This window comes from Rhamphochromis longiceps, linkage group LG6 (assembly GCF_057381845.1).
Source record: "Rhamphochromis longiceps isolate RC_006_pf linkage group LG6, R_longiceps_female_GT1.1, whole genome shotgun sequence".
Lineage (NCBI taxonomy): Eukaryota > Metazoa > Chordata > Actinopteri > Cichliformes > Cichlidae > Rhamphochromis > Rhamphochromis longiceps.
This window is the reverse complement of record NC_140562.1, coordinates 33583717-33600020: the sequence shown is the minus strand read 5'-3', so window position 1 is coordinate 33600020 and position 16304 is coordinate 33583717. Positions and strand designations below refer to the sequence as shown.

At 39.9% G+C, this 16304-nt stretch overlaps 1 protein-coding gene across 1 annotated transcript in view; it reads right to left on the bottom strand.

The window, feature by feature from the left end:
• The window catches only part of sgcz (sarcoglycan zeta), a 183585-nt gene that overhangs the window by 124313 nt on the left and 42968 nt on the right, over window positions 1-16304 (bottom strand). Inside the window, exon 2 of the mRNA XM_085410305.1 lies at window positions 8832-8933. Coding sequence (XP_085266431.1) covers window positions 8832-8933 — 102 coding nt within the window. The remainder of the gene's footprint in view (window positions 1-8831; window positions 8934-16304) is intronic.

The window sequence follows — 16304 nt, the reverse complement described above, 5'->3', positions numbered from 1 at the left end:
GTTGGGTTTAATTAATTTTTGATTAATTGCTCAGCATAAATTAAGTGGAAGCAGCAAATGAAGTGTCCTACACTATGCAGCTCTACACTGTCAGAATGCATACAAACTAATGTGTCTGGTGTCTTCCAAGCATGGCTGGCACCTGGATTAACCATTAATCTGTTACGGGCCTCATTCTGTGCCCACACAGCCTTTATATGTACTGGGTACACCATACAAGTATGCTGGGAAGTACTCAAACACTGGGAATGTGTGCTGATGGTTTAGGTGTACTCTAGGTGTTATTTTCTTCCTCATTTGTTCTTCTGGTTTATGATCATGACCTGCAATTGTGCACGTGCACATACACCCCCCACACACACAAACAGCATAACTTCCAACTGTTTCTCCCCCAAAATCTCTGAGCACATCATTAAAACCTGGCTTAAAAACAAATCTAAATAAGTTTGCCGAAAGGTTTATTTTGCCAAATTTGTGAGCAATGCTGATTTATCTGACCTCACACTCAGCCTACACAGTAATCTATTTACCTGTAAGGCAGGTGTAACAAAAATACACTGTATTTATACCATTTGTCCTTCCCAATAAAAATGTGAAACACAATCAGAGGTCTACAAACAACATGCCAAAAATTGCAATTCATGTTGGGATGTTAAACTTGGCATAGTTAGATCTGGTATTTTCAGTCTTTCTGAAGTTGTTCTTTATACCTGCATGTGTCTCTTTGCCTCCCTCTCACTTCTTTACTTCACTGTGACCTCCTTTCCCTCTTTTTTCTATTCCTTCCCTTCCTCTCTCAGCGATTATGTTTCTCTTTCTTGCACTCAGCTTATACAACCCACCCCTCCAATCTACTTTCTCCCCATGTCTCTCTTTCTGTTAGTGTGTGGTTTATATGCAGTTTTCTGTATTTAGCTCTCACTTGGAGTCACAATGTTCCATTTACTGCTCTGACAATGCACTGCTGGGGGATGGCCTCGATTATGCAAAATGTTTGTGTGTAAAGATGTGATGTTTTGAGCAAGGCATAATTGTGTGGGAGGGATGTCATCTTCATCCTTTTCCTCTGTTCTTTTACATTTCTTTATATCATATATTTTTTTCTAAAATTGAAAAAGCTATTAAACTTTTCATATTTGCAGTATTTATTTACTTTTGTGGATTATCAAACTGTCTTTTGGACACCAAACAGTTGTGTTGAAAATTGGGCTCATATTATGGGAACAAACCATTTAGTGAAAAATAAATCTGTCACAGTTCTGATTGAAATTTATTCTTTATCACAATCAAATATTTTTCCTCTTCAAATCCTAGACTTTTTCTGGTGAACAGCTAAACACATATCTGAGCTGAAGCCTCCCACTGATCCCACAATTTCAGGCTCTATTTTCGATTTTCTCCCCTGTTTTTGTGGCCCCACTTTTGTGAGTTTTTTTTTCTAACTCTTCCCTTCTTTTTGATGGCTTGTAGAAATACTGTATCGCCCAAACTATACAAAACCTCTGAGTATTAATTAATGTAGCAATCTCCTACCATGGTTGCCAACACTTGAATCTTCTTTGTCTAAGGAGGTTTTTTTGTTTGTTTTTTTATTGCAGAACTTCCTACAGCTGACTACTCATTTAAGTTCAGTTGGCTAAATAAACTTAAACCAAATCCTAATTTACCGTATCTGTGCATTTCTTGACCATTCATTTACATTTCATAGATTGGAAGCACCTTGCTAGAGAAAAGGGATGGTATGTATTTAATAAAAAGTTTTGTTCTGACAAAAAAAAAAAAAAAAAAAAAGTTATCCGCAGTTGAGAAATATTAGCAAAATAATAAATGATGAACTGCATCACTATCTGCATTAATTGCAGACATCTATTTTGGAACACTCTGGAAAACTCCAGTGACAGAACCCTGATGGTTGTGCATACATAAGCATTAAAAAGTCCACTAAACAGCACTAAGAATACTGATGTTTTCAGCTGCATAGATATTTATGGATTTTTCTATATTTACATTGCATTTTATTCTGCAGAGCAAATACAAGCTAAAACAAGCAGTGTTGTCAGAGCAAGAGATGTATTTCACATCATGAAAATGTTCAAGGTGTCTTAGATTTGCATTATAATTTCGCAGGATAACATATCCTGTACACATCTGGCGTAAAAATCTGTCAAATCAAAAATGTGGAGCTACCCCATGAGAATATTTTTTGGTTGTTTTTTTTAAACAAAATGTATGCTAATAACTTTGCTGTTCTTTTGTCTTTAATGAGCTTTTAAGTTTTTAGTACTACTATAGCCACGTGCCAATAAATAAATACACAAACAACACGGTCAAATGATTTGTATTTACAAAGGTTGTGAATGGGTGTGATTTGAACTATTACATACTTGCAGACTGTCGAAAAGAGACAAGATGACCAAATATCATGTATAACAATTAATAATGTGATATGTTTATGATTTCAAAGGAAGCTTATTCCAGTATGTAATCATTAGGGCCAGCTTATATAACTGAGTAAAGGCATTAGAATTGCATATTTATTTATTCATGGTAGTTTTTTTATGGTTAGGTTTGGGCATGCTGTGTCATGGAAAGTTATGGATATTTATTCAGTGATCGCTTCGATTCTATGAGAAGTTGTGGGGTATGTCATTGCACAATTCAAACTGTGGAATGACTGTCTACTAGAAAAAACTTTTGAAAAGGAAATTTGTCATCAGGTGCATTTTAGCCTTTGCATTTGGGGGAAATGTTTTCTCTTTAAATTAGATGCAACAAAATTTCTGTTATGTATCCAGGAAAAATCTGATGATTTGTACTGCCCAGCAGGTGCTAAACAGTGTAAGATAAAGCGACATTTGTAGCTTTTTTTAAATTAACTTTGCAATATACTCCCTTATCACAGTATTTTCTCCTGCACCTTATTTTTCCTCCTAGGCTTATTTCTTTTTCTATTCCTTACTATGATTCTGTATCAGTTCACAAAACAAGCAGTAGACCTAAGGTTCTTAAGGAGATTTTTTTTTTTCGGGGGGGGGATACTTCTTATTCAACATGCTCTCCCTGAATGCAAACAAACAAACTTCACAGTAAAAGTGTGGCAACTGTCAATATCAAAATAAGAGCATGCATGCTCTTTAGAAAATGTGAGGGCGACCTGCTGTTTGCTTTCATGTAAAGCAATATATTCATACAGCTCAAGCACACAAACTTGCAAATACACAAATATACCTCGGCCTTCACAGAAACACAAAACATCAATATCTATTCAAAATAAAGTAAAGGAGAAACATTTGGGGGTAAAAGTATGAAAGCTATGTAAAAAGGTGCACATGATGACTCAGAGACACAATAGCAGAAAATCACATACAGCCAAAGCACACAGTGTGTTGCTAAAAAGACACGCATAAGCAAACTGTTATCACTCAAGTGACTTAAATTGGCTTTATACCTACTAAGAAAATTTTACTAAGGGACTTCGTGAGACAAGGTTAATAACATGTACAGTGGTCCCTCGCTATAACGCGGTTCACCTTTTTTTTTTTTTTTATTATAGCGCATTGTGTTCTGCGTCCCGAGTGGCTGTAGACCATTGTCGATCAATCTTGTGCCGAGTCTCCTGTACAGGATGCGACGAAATGTTGTTTGGTTTCATTCTATAATACTGGACTTATTTTTCTACAAAGGTTTGAACATTGAGAGTGTTTAAACAAGAGAGAAAATGTTTGTGCCTTTCTGAGAAAAGTGTATAAAGTGTGTAGTGAGGGGTTTTACGCGCCTAAAACATCTATAATAATCGTGACAAATAAAGTTGGGTACTTTGCAGATTTCACCTATCGCGGGTTATTTTTGGAACGCAACTCCCGCGATAAATGAGGGACCACTGTACTTCAATTTCTATGTTCAGATTAGACAATACTGCGTCATTCATGGCAATACTAGAGCGAGGACATTGAGATAAAGTCGCTGATGTGAGTATAAAGTATTCAGGGGAATACAGTAAGATGGCAGATTACACTTGATAAATATTAATGCTGGAATACATTAACAGCAATTTCTCTGACATCGCTGAAGATATATATTGTTGAATAGAAAGAAGCTACAGTGTTTAGAAACAATATCCATCAAGTAAATCATTTTACTTTCGGCATGCCATTAGGAATTATTACATCAAACTACTGAGTAGGTTAATTCAATCACTTCAGCTCATGTATGAACTCAAGTGAATGAGTAATGAGAACAAAAAAGCAGAAAAAATAGCAATGCACATTATTAGTTTTTGATTGAGATGCCAAATTATAGTTTACTTGCATTCCTGAACAGAAAATTGAATAATTGTTGAATATTATGCTGAATGTTATGGGATCAGTCAAAATGAATGTAATTTTGAATATTATCGTTGCTTCATTTCTGAGAAGTTCAAATTTTGGTATAAAAATGTGAGCTCAGTTTATTATTTCCCTAATTTATGACTAATGCAATTTTTAAACAAGCATTTGACAGATTTCCTCTTTGTGATAAGTGATCAAATACACTTTAAAATATATATTGTAGCGGGTCAGGGCTGTTTGGGGTTTGACAGCTATGTTCTGTTGTTCCAGGCGGCACAGTTATGTTGCCATGATTACAGGTGTTCTCCCCTTCATTTGTGTTCATCCCCCTTTACTTATTCTACAACCCCACTTGTCACACTTCATGTGAAATATGATGGCGCCGGTGAGGTCGGCTGCCGTCACGACTGCTCCGACCACTTTTTCTTTGTCTTTGTTTTTTAAGTTAGTTTTCAGCGTTTCTAAATTGGCAAAATCATCACCATTGGGTACATTAGGTATGACAGTGACACTCTTGTTTCTATTGGTATACAATGTACTCACAATTCGAAGTTTTTAACTCCGGATCCGAGCTGGCCGAGTGAGATCTCGAGGGAGAACAAAGGGAAGCGGCGGCGGCCTAGAGGGAAGCGAGCCGGCGTCAGGAACAGGCTGAGAGCTCGTGCACACCGCACACCTCTGCCTAGCATCCTGCTCGCCAACGTCCAGTCACTGGAGAACAAGCTTGACGACCTCAGCGCCAGGATAAAGTTCCAGAGAGACATTCGGGACTGCAATCTCCTCTGCTTCACCGAGACATGGCTGAACCCAACGGTGCCGGACCACGCCATCCAGCCGGCTGAGTTCTTCTCGGTTCACCGCATGGACAGGACACGGGACTCGGGGAAGTCAAGGGGAGGCGGCGTGTGTTTAATGGTGAACAACAACTGGTGCAACAGTGCGAACGTTGTTCCTCTCACACGCTCCTGCACACCAAATCTGGAACTACTGTCCATCATGTGTCGTCCTTTTTATCTACCTCGGGAATTTACATCGGTCATTGTAAGTGCCGTTTATATTCCACCACAAGCGGACACGGTCACCGCCTTATGCGAGCTGCATGAGGCACTCACACAGCACCAGACACAACACCGGGACGCTGCGCTTATTGTGACTGGGGACTTTAATAGCGCCAACCTCAAACGCGCAGCGCCGAACTTTTATCAACACATCACCTGCCCCACCAGGGGTGAAAGGACACTGGACCACTGCTACACTACGGTCAAGGACGGCTACAAGGCACAATCTCGCCCTCCGTTTGGCAAATCTGATCACGCCGCCATCTTCCTCATGCCAAAATACAAACAAAGGCTGAAACAGGAAGTTCCGGTTCAGAGGAAGGTCGCGCGCTGGACGGATCAATCGGTGGCCGCGTTACAGGACGCACTCGATGACGCAGACTGGGGCATGTTCAGAAACAGCTCCGACGATGACGTCAACGTGTTTACGGAAGCGGTTGTGGGATTCATCGGGAAACTAGCGGATGATACCGTGGAGACAAAGACTATCACAACGTTTCCCAACCAGAAGCCGTGGGTGGATAAAACCATCCGCGACGCTCTGAGATCCCGCACCGCTGCCTACAACACGGGACTCATGACGGGGGACATGGACCCGTACAAAGCCGCGTCATATAACGTGCGGAGGGCGGTGAAAGAGGCGAAGCAGCGCTACGGGAGGAAACTAGAGTCACAACTCCAACAGAGTGACTCTAGGAGCCTGTGGCGGGGACTAAGGACAATAACGGACTATAAAGCACCAACAACCGGTATGACGAACGCGGCCGTGACTCTGGCAGACGAGCTGAACACTTTCTATGCTCGCTTCGAGGCTGCAGCTAAGGTCTCCAACAATGCTAGTGTTAGCGGCGCTAACGGCTACAGACAGGAAGATACTGCCAGCACCGGAAACGTGCTCGTCATCTCCGAGCATGAAGTAAGGAGAGCCTTCAAGAGAGTGAACACCAGGAAAGCAGCAGGACCAGACGGCATCCCAGGTCGTATCCTAAGAGACTGCGCATACCAGCTAGCTCCTGTGTTCACTGAGATATTCAACATCTCTTTATCTCAGTCGGTGATCCCCACATGCTTCAAAGAGTCCATCATTGTTCCTGTCCCGAAGAAACTCCACCCTGCTTCTCTCAATGACTATCGCCCTGTAGCCCTCACCTCAGTAGTGATGAAGTGCTTTGAACGCCTGGTCAGAGACTTCATCATTTCTTCACTACCAGACACACTGGACCCACTACAGTTCGCTTACCGTCCAAATTGTTCCACAGACGATGCCATCTCTCATCTCCTCCACACATCACTCACTCACTTGGACACTAGAAGGGGGAATTATGTTAAAATGCTCTTCATAGACTACAGCTCTGCATTTAACACCATAATTCCCTCCACACTCACCACCAAGCTGGAGCATCTGGGACTCAGCTCATCTATGTGTCAGTGGATCTCCAACTTCCTAACTGGCAGACCACAGGCAGTAAGGATGGGCGGACATGTCTCAGCCTCCACCACTCTCAGCACTGGAGCCCCCCAGGGGTGTGTTCTGAGCCCCCTGCTGTACTCTTTGTACACATATGACTGTGTGGCCACTACCAGCTCCACCACCATCATCAAGTTTGCTGACGACACCGTCGTGGTGGGCCTGATCTCTGATAACGAGACGGCCTACCTGAAGGAGATTAGGAATCTGGAGAACTGGTGCCAGAGGAACAACCTCCTTCTAAACGTCAGTAAGACAAAGGAGCTGATAGTGGACTTCAGCACTAAGCAGGAGAGGAACTACCAGACCCCCGTCATCAACGAGTGCCCAGTGGAGAGAGTGGACAGCTTCAAATACCTCGGAGTTCACATCACGCAGGACCTGTCATGGTCCTGTCACATCAACACCGTGGTGAAAAAGGCCCGTCAGCGTCTCTACCACCACAGACGCTTGAGAGACTTCCAACTGCCCTCCAAGGTGCTCAGAAACTTTTACTCGTGCACCATAGAGAGCATCCTGGCAGGAAACATCTTAACCTGGTTCGGGAACAGCACCATGCAGGACAGACGAGCTCTACAGAGGGTTGTGCGGTAAGCTGAGCGCACCATCCGCTCCGAGCTCCCTGACCTGCACTCAATCTACAGCAGGCGGTGCTGGACCAAGGCCAGGAAGATCGTGAAGGACCTCAGCCATCCCAACAACAGACTGTTCTCTCTGTTGAGGTCAGGAAAGCGATTCCGCTCCCTGAAGACCAACACAGAGAGACTGAGGAGGAGCTTCTTCCCGCAGGCGATACAGTCTCTCAATCACACCACCACACAGTACTGACCCACACATATGGTTCTTACACACACACTGGACTTTCTGGACTTTGGTTTTGCACAACACTGGTCACTATATTCTTCATTTCCGATTAATACTTGTACAGCTGCTGTTATTGTGTATATATTTATTTATATTTAGATTTCTTCATACATTCTTATATAGTTCTATATTGTGTATTGTGTATTTTGTTGTACAGTTATTTTATTTTCAACTTTAATTTATATATTTATCTTTATCTTATTCTTCCCAGTTAAATTTACCCTTCATTCTAATTTGTGTTGTACAGTTATTTCATTTTTAACCTTAATTTATATTTTATTCCTTCCTAGTTAAATTTACCCTTTTTAATTTTTCATATTTATTTCCTATCTTATTCATAGCCTTTTCCTTTTTTGTTTTCTTTAGGTCACGAGCAGTTGTCCAAGCATTTCACTACATATCGTACTGTGTATGACTGTGTACGTGACAAATAAAATTTGAATTTGATTTGAATTTGATTTGAAGAACCATTAGCTTTATCTGGATAATAGAACATCTCTGAGCAATGTTTGGATTATACACATTTATCTTCCAAGCATTTTAGTTGAACACTAATAAAACAATAATAAAAAAATGGGGTATCATTCATAAATGTATGGTCCTGTTTCTTTCTGTTCTACTTTACCGTACCATTAATCTCTTATTGTGCAACTGAATATCAGCCTCTTCGAATCACATTCGCTCAACATGAATACACCCATACAATATCTTTGTAGCAGCATGACAAAGCCCCCTGCTCGATTTCATATAAAAACATAAACAAGCACATGTGCACACACTGACACAAGTGTTGTTGTAAAGTAAGTTTTCATGTTGCCTTAGCTGCTGAGATCGATGATGACTCTGTGTATGATGAATGGAGACAGCTATATTATGTTACACACATAACAAATAGACCCTGACTGCAGGGAACACCATCTGATGTCTGCTAATTATAGAGGCTGGAAAACAGAGGTGTACACAGAGGCACGCAATCAACTCATATATCTTTCTTCTATAATGGGGCAGGGCTTTTTTTAGCAGTATAGAGCACAGACACACATAATGTTATATATACATATACATCCAAATGGTCACATGCAAATGGTCACACACAAATGGACGTGTTCTTACCCTACGAGACTGGATCTCTTTCACATATAAAGGCAATAAGAATTCTGACACTCCTTCAAGTCTCACTCCTTCTTTGGTCACCCGGAGATTCCCCATACCATCCTAGAAAAAGGTACGAGATAGAAAAATACAGTTTTTAAAAAGTTAATGACAAGCCAAAACAATACAAATGAAATTCTCATCCAGTGTTTTGCTTTGCTTGTCTATTATATATATTAAAAAGGGCACAACAATGTATTATTAAAGTGTACAATGATATTACACACAAGCAGACAAACACACACAGTAATCTGAGAAGTTACACAGTTTTTTTCTTCATTTTATTGTGCATACTGTGTCAGCATGGGAAAAACACTCCCATGCTGGCACAGTTGGAGTGTTTTCCACAAAATTGTTTGAATGCCTATAGTTAATGTGGTTGCCCCTTATTCGTCTACTAATAAATATATTTCATAAAAACAAACATACAAGGGAGCTAAGTTTACAAAATCCAAGCTCCTATGCAACACATGGAGGATAAATAAATAATTTTAAGCTTTTTTTCTTTTGCTTTATCAATTAGTGTGAATAGCAGTACTTGACACAATTATATATACCTGAAGATCTTAAATGGAAATAATTGAAAATATGTTGACAGCTTTTAAGGCTCTGTAGATACCAAATACTGAGTAATATTAGGCACTGACAAGCAGCGTTTATTCTCAAATCCTGGGTTCATCAATGGTCAATATATAAATATTATATTTAATTATCAATGGAGAATCATTATTTTTTATCATTTATTACGTTATCATTTGATTCAACACCAATTATGTTATGTAATTATGAAATAAATAATGACAAACAATGTGTAACTGGAAATAAAGTCATGCTGGATACACATATTCTATTGATTTGGCATTCAGCAACAAAGTCTCATGAGAGCTCTAGTTTTTCTATGCTAACGCAATAGTTGCTTTATCCTAGTCAAAGCAATGGAGTGGCAGATAACCATTTAGTTTACAACACGGAAACAAAACAGTAGAAACAAATTTTAGCTGGTCAGAAAGACATATCAAAGAAATCCATGAAGTTTGGCAAATGAAAAAGAGGATAACTGGAAGAAGGATGTGTTGTGGCAACCATCTTCTAAGAAAGGCTTTGTACTAAAATGAACTTTCTTTCACTTTGCATTGCCTGTGAACTGCTATTAACTTGTATTGCCATTACAATAACTGCCAAGAAAGATTTTGATAATTATAAATTAATGTTTTCCCTAAATTTCTAAAAGCTCTTATGATAACTAAGGGTTATATAAATATGCGCATCACTGCTCTGACTAAATCTGGTTTTATGGTCTCATGAATGTGTCTATATGCGTACATGATACGGGAGGCAGGGGGGGTTTCACCCCCCCCCCCCCAGACACGCCCCAATGCAGTTCTCCAAGATCCTGACTATGCGACGCTGGAAGCAGATGACAGAAGCGATTGTCGAATGTCAATTGGTTGACAAGTGGGCTGAAATAGAGAAAGGCGCAACAGCAGAGTTCGCCCGGAAGAGTAAAAACTTCAAAGATCAAAAATTACAGCATCAAAAGCACAGACAGAGGCTGCAGTGGAAATTTTCATTGTTTTTAACACTCAGTTCCACTTCTGCACTTTGTATGTCATAACTTTGCTCTCCTTACAAGAGTGGCCCACAGACCTGCTGTACCACATACTTGGTACAATGCCTCCATCTGACAACAAAGCTCACTGCAGGCAGACGTGCTGTCCTACTTCTGCTCGACCATAAAAGCAGCTTCAGGCTTGTGCTTCTGCTCACATCAAAGCAATGTTTCTGATGAGCTTGCTGACTATGTTTGATAAAAATGGCTTAAATTCAGTTCCTTTAAAACAGACATGCCGGGTATGAAGAAAGTCAAGCCTCTAATAGAGTAAAAAGGCAGCTCCTGTAGTATATCAGATCAATTATCTCACAACTTAGACATTCACATTACTCACACTCTCATAACATATACATATAGGATCTTAGGGGTGGGCACGCTACACGGACTTCAAATTACCATCAGGGTGTACACCTCACCCCTGACGTCGTTGCCCACCTCTCAATTTTAAATACACGTAGACATTGAGGGCCAGCAGGAGGGACTATGCGCTTACCTGCTGCTCTCTGGCAGGTAGCTCCATGCCCTCCTGGGTTTTAAATGCACCTTAGAACACACATGCATCAACACTACATATGAGCGGGCAGAGGGAGGTTTGGAGTCTTCTCACACCCCCATTCTCTGCGGCCTGCTGGAGTGGGAGGGCTAGGAGGAGGAGTTGGCCGTCCGACTGCGGTCTGGAATGTGGGGCCTCCCTGCTGCTGCAGAGTCGGGGCGGTCTGCATCTCCCCACCGCAGGGAAAAGGGTAACACCACCTGGGTCAGGCCTCTCGGCCTGGGGCTCGGGCACTCTGGCACAGCTGGCTGCCGGAGGAGCTCCCAGGCACGTCACTACAACCCCCCCTGGCTTATGCTCCGCAGCTGCTGAGTGACCCCTCATCTGGGACTCTCGTCAGCTCTTTCCGGGATACTGGCACGGCTGCCCCTCTGTTGGTCTTCCTTGGTCTCTTGTGTTCTGAGGGCCTCTGGATGTCTGGAGTTTTGATCTCCTCCATACCTGCTTCATGCCCTGGTGGACAGGGCTGTGGCCCCCCCACACCCTCTAGCAGATCATTACATGAAGGAACCTTTTAAAAACAAGCACGTTAATGCTCATACCTTAAAGCACACTGTGTGCTGTCGATCTTACGTGCTGCACAATAATGTTTAACATTTAGTATTTACTGTTATATTCCCATAGATCATCACGATGTTGTTTATTCTATTGCTCTCGTCTTCTTCTGCTTGTTTTCTTTTTTCTTTCTCAACAGGTGATCCAGGAAAAAGAAAAAAAAATGGTCTGTGGCACACAAAAGACAGTGATCCAGCTGCTGTCTACTCAGCAGTGACAACTGACGAAGTCAGTTATGGACAAATAACCATCAGACCAAACAAGACCAGAGACTTTAAACCAGAGCCAGACATCGTCTACTCTTCACTGAAGTAGTCCACCAGTCCAACCATTGACGTCCAGCTGCTGGTCTCTAACTGGTCCCCCCAGCACCTCAGACCAGAGGACATCCCTATGTTCAAGATTTTTACATGTCTTATGTCTTTCTATCACCAAATTAAAAATCTGTCAGCAGATCGGTGGTTAGGAGAGTGCAGAGTCCATAAATGTGTAACAGATGTGTTGAATATAGTGTTGTTAGAGTTTGGTGAGTCTTTTTGATTCCGTAAGAGTTGTTGAGCAGTTATTATTGTCAGTTATTCAGTTATTAAGCATAAAAACAACTCTGAAGGGTTTACTAATCAAAAGAAATGAGTTAAAATGCTTAAAAAAAAGAAGTAAAAAAAATACAAAAATTGGAAAAATGATCAAGAAATTTTAAACAAAGTAAATAGAGGCTGGGGAGATGGCAACTGTCTTACTGTCTCATTACTTCGCAGTGCAATTGCTATTTGAAGTTTTATGAGTCAGACAGTCTGTGAAGTGACTTTTTTTTTCAGAGGTGGAACTAAAACATTCTGTATTGAACCTTTTCCAGCTTCAACTGAAATATGTGTTATTCAGTGACAACAGATTAGTCTTGCCTGCTTGGCTTCCAGTTTCCTTTTCATGCTCAAAATGTTTGACAAAGTGTTCATGGAAATAGTGATTCTGATCCCATTGATTATCATTAATTGTTAGCAACAGCAAAGCAGCAGAGCCTTTCAAATTGTAATAGTGCAAGTTGGTTGTAAGAGCAACTTGGAGAAATTTGTAGGACAAAACAATGAAAACAATGAGTAATGGGGCATACATGAACCCCCCCCCCCCCCCCCCCCCCCCCCCCAATAAATACATAATTACCTACCTTACTGTTGGATAACAGTTGGATAACAGTAACCATTCATTAATGAAAAAAAGTAATATTTTTCAAGCCATGCCTTATACCTTCTTTGTTGTAGGTACAAGTATAAAAAGATAATTTTAGCTTGGTGCTATGTGGTTGCTAGAGAATATGAAGATGTCTAATATGTGATATCAATAAGAACCTTCAGCAGCTGAAGATGTATGTGTTTACCAATTCTCATCCTGTAGGAAGAGTTAGTGACCAAAGAAACCTTTTATCTGCCAACATTCTTTAATTACAATGGCTAATAAGAGAATGGAAATCTACATGTTTTGTATGTCTTTTTCAACTAAGTGTGCTTTGCTAAGAAATCTACAGGTGCTTGTCCCCCAAATACCTACTGGAGATACATTTTCTGTGTCATCATTACACAGTAAAGTACACTCCCTTGCCTCTATACTTACTTAGTACTGACTTATTTTGGAAATAAGTGTGAGCTTATGAAACGTCCGAGCTATTGTTGCAGATAGTTTTTTGAAATAGATATTTTTTAACGTTATTTTAACCCTGAACCTCGATTGTTCTAAACCTAACCAAGCCATTTTCTTGCCTACATCAAACCAAAGTGTACCTGAAAACCAGATGCAAAAGAACAAGAAAATAATTCTGTTAGAAAGCCCTTAAGGCAATCTTCTCCCATTTGCACTCTTGGCCTGAGAAGGACCTGAGGGAGGTTTTCAGAATCAATAAACCCTTAAACACAAAACACTTCAGGGTTAACTACTTTTTCACTAATGCTATTTACTTTAAATAAAGAGAATGGTGAAAGGCAAATATATAAAAAAGGCTGCCATATATGAAAATTTTAAAAGATATATCAAATGTCAAAGACACACTTCCTTAAAACCGCAAAGTCTGTGAAATACAATAATGAAGGGTCTTCTTGTGAAAGAGTAACAACCATAAATAAGAAGTTGCCAGGTAGTAATGGTGTTGCTTGCACACAGGTATGATAAAAGAAAAAGCATGATATTCAAAACATGAACTACTGTTTCTTACTCAAGTCATGAAAACATGATGCAGCATTTCAAATACCAGAATGCTTTTAAGACCAGTTAACCTATATTTCTAAAGTAGGGATGTCAAAGTGATTTTACATCGAGGGCCAAAGTGGGCTGGACAAGTAAAACTTCAATTTTTAACTATACACTTAATTCATGGGATATTTTACATTAAGATAAAGAAGTGCAATATCAACAGCATATGTCAGTTCTTTTACATGATAAAAGTGTGAAAAGCAGAAAACGGTCTGTAATTCACTGCCCAGATTGTCCTCTATTTATAAAACCTAAAGTTTTTGTTGTTTGATGAAGATTTTCTTGTTTTAACCAAAATGTCTATACTATACAGTAAAAAAAAACCCATGAATTTTTCTGTCATTTAACTGTTTATCTATTACTTAACCACTCTGGTTTAGTGTGAATAGCTATGGGGGAGTTCTTCACCAGCAGGAAAAGCTGAAAAACTTCAGCCTCCTTCATGTTTTCCAAACCCACCTAGCACCTCTAATTGGACATTTTGCCAGGCCAATATTGACACTGCTGTACTAGAGCTTAATAGAGAAACAGTGTGATGGCCTTACTTGCAATCACACATCTATCCTGTCGGGAATCCCATGTATAGCTGTGGTAGGGGTGCTGTGGGGTTGATGCAACATACCTAGAATGGGCGTGTTTGTGTTCCCTATACGTACGGTAAACAGAATGTGCACATTTATAGATGTCCTATTCAACACAGTGCCTTTAAAGGGAATGATGGATTCCCTTATCATGACGAGGTTAACTAGTAAACTGTCCCATTAGATGAAACAATACCATATGCAAGGTTATGCACACAGTACACCCACACCAGTCACATACAAACGAAAGACATGTTTACCACAATGACTTTTCAGTGTCCAAACATAGACATGCACGTGCAAAGACACATAATAGGTCTGTGTGTCCCTGCGATGATGGATAGGCTGGGAAACTATTTTGCAGGGGCTTCTAATATTCAGGAGTGTTGTAATTTTTCATACAACCTTTTATGTCAGCAAGTAGACCCAGAGAAAAACAGAGAGCAAGAGGGAGTGAGTACAGTGTCACCTTTGGTTAGAAAAAAACAGCTGGAAAAATTGCTTAAGGGATGCACAAATTGGGAAACTATAAAACTGCTTTGGTTGCTCCTTGGCTTGTTGAACTGAGACACTATGTGAGGGTTTTTAAAAAAGCGTTGTATGGCAAAATATTAACTTTTTTAAAAGTTAATTTGGACCTTTTCATTTTGATATACCACTGAATAAAAGTTGAATTCAAAATAATTTCTGTGAATGCTTAGTGAGTAATATAAATGACCATTTTTAGGTGATAGTTTGGCATATCTATGAATTTTTACAAACTGCAAAATCCATGTCACATTCAATTTTTCACATGAGGCATTAATAGCTTAAGAGCTCCTTCTGGAATGTATGGCAAAAAATATGAACTTATAGCATTTTTATTGGTTATCTTTCTCTTCTCTCACTCTTCCACTGCACCTCTTATCTTTCTTGCTTGCTTTTTCCACATATTACACAACTCACTCGATTTTATGGTGCACCAGCACAGCTCTAACAGTGCCAGACTCAGATTAAAGGATGGAGTCTAAAATGGTTAAACCACACACGTGTCATGCAGTGCAGCCAAAGTAATTTCCTTTATCAAGAAGTGTTTTGTATATATGAGCTGAAATTTTGTTAAAAGTAAAGCTTTAATGTCTGCAAATTACCAAGGTGTCCAGTTAGCTTTCACAACAGCCAAGTAGCAAAGCAGCCATTGAAGAGTTACTAAAGAATTCAACCATAACTGTCCATATTGCACATTAAAAAGTATATTGTCCTACTTCCACATCAGGCTTTTTAATGTACAATAAATAAAAAAAATAAAGCCATGTGTTTATTATTAGAGACATGCTTACATATCGAATTCATGCTGTTTTAAAATTAGCCATTGTGGATTCCTCTCCCATGTGCTCTGTTAATTTGCTGTTGCTGCTGCCATTTGCTGTTAATGCAAACTCAGCACATTCCCCATCTGTTTCACACTAAAACACATTGAAAGAATTAAACCTCCTTAACTGCTCACTTACCTACAAGGCCTTTTTTTGTTAAATATCAGCAGCAATTCTCATCTATCAGCACTGATGTAGAAAAGTCAGAGACTAACCGCTATTATAAAAGCGATCATAATTATAGCCATAAATGATGTAATGTGTTAATAATATATAAAGTCCAAAATGTACTTTTCATCCTTTCCTATTTGTTTCCTTTAATCTAGAGTAATTTTGCATACGCTAGACCGCATGTTGGGAAGTATTTGTTGTTAACTGAACAATCAGTTCTCATACTTACCATGTGGAATCAAGAAGATTGACGAGGGAATAACAATCACAGCCAGATGAAAAGGCATATTTTAAACTGCAAGGCTTCTACTGTGCTTCTGGTCAGAAGTTTCACGTTGCTATGATTATTTTATCTGCATATCAAGCAGA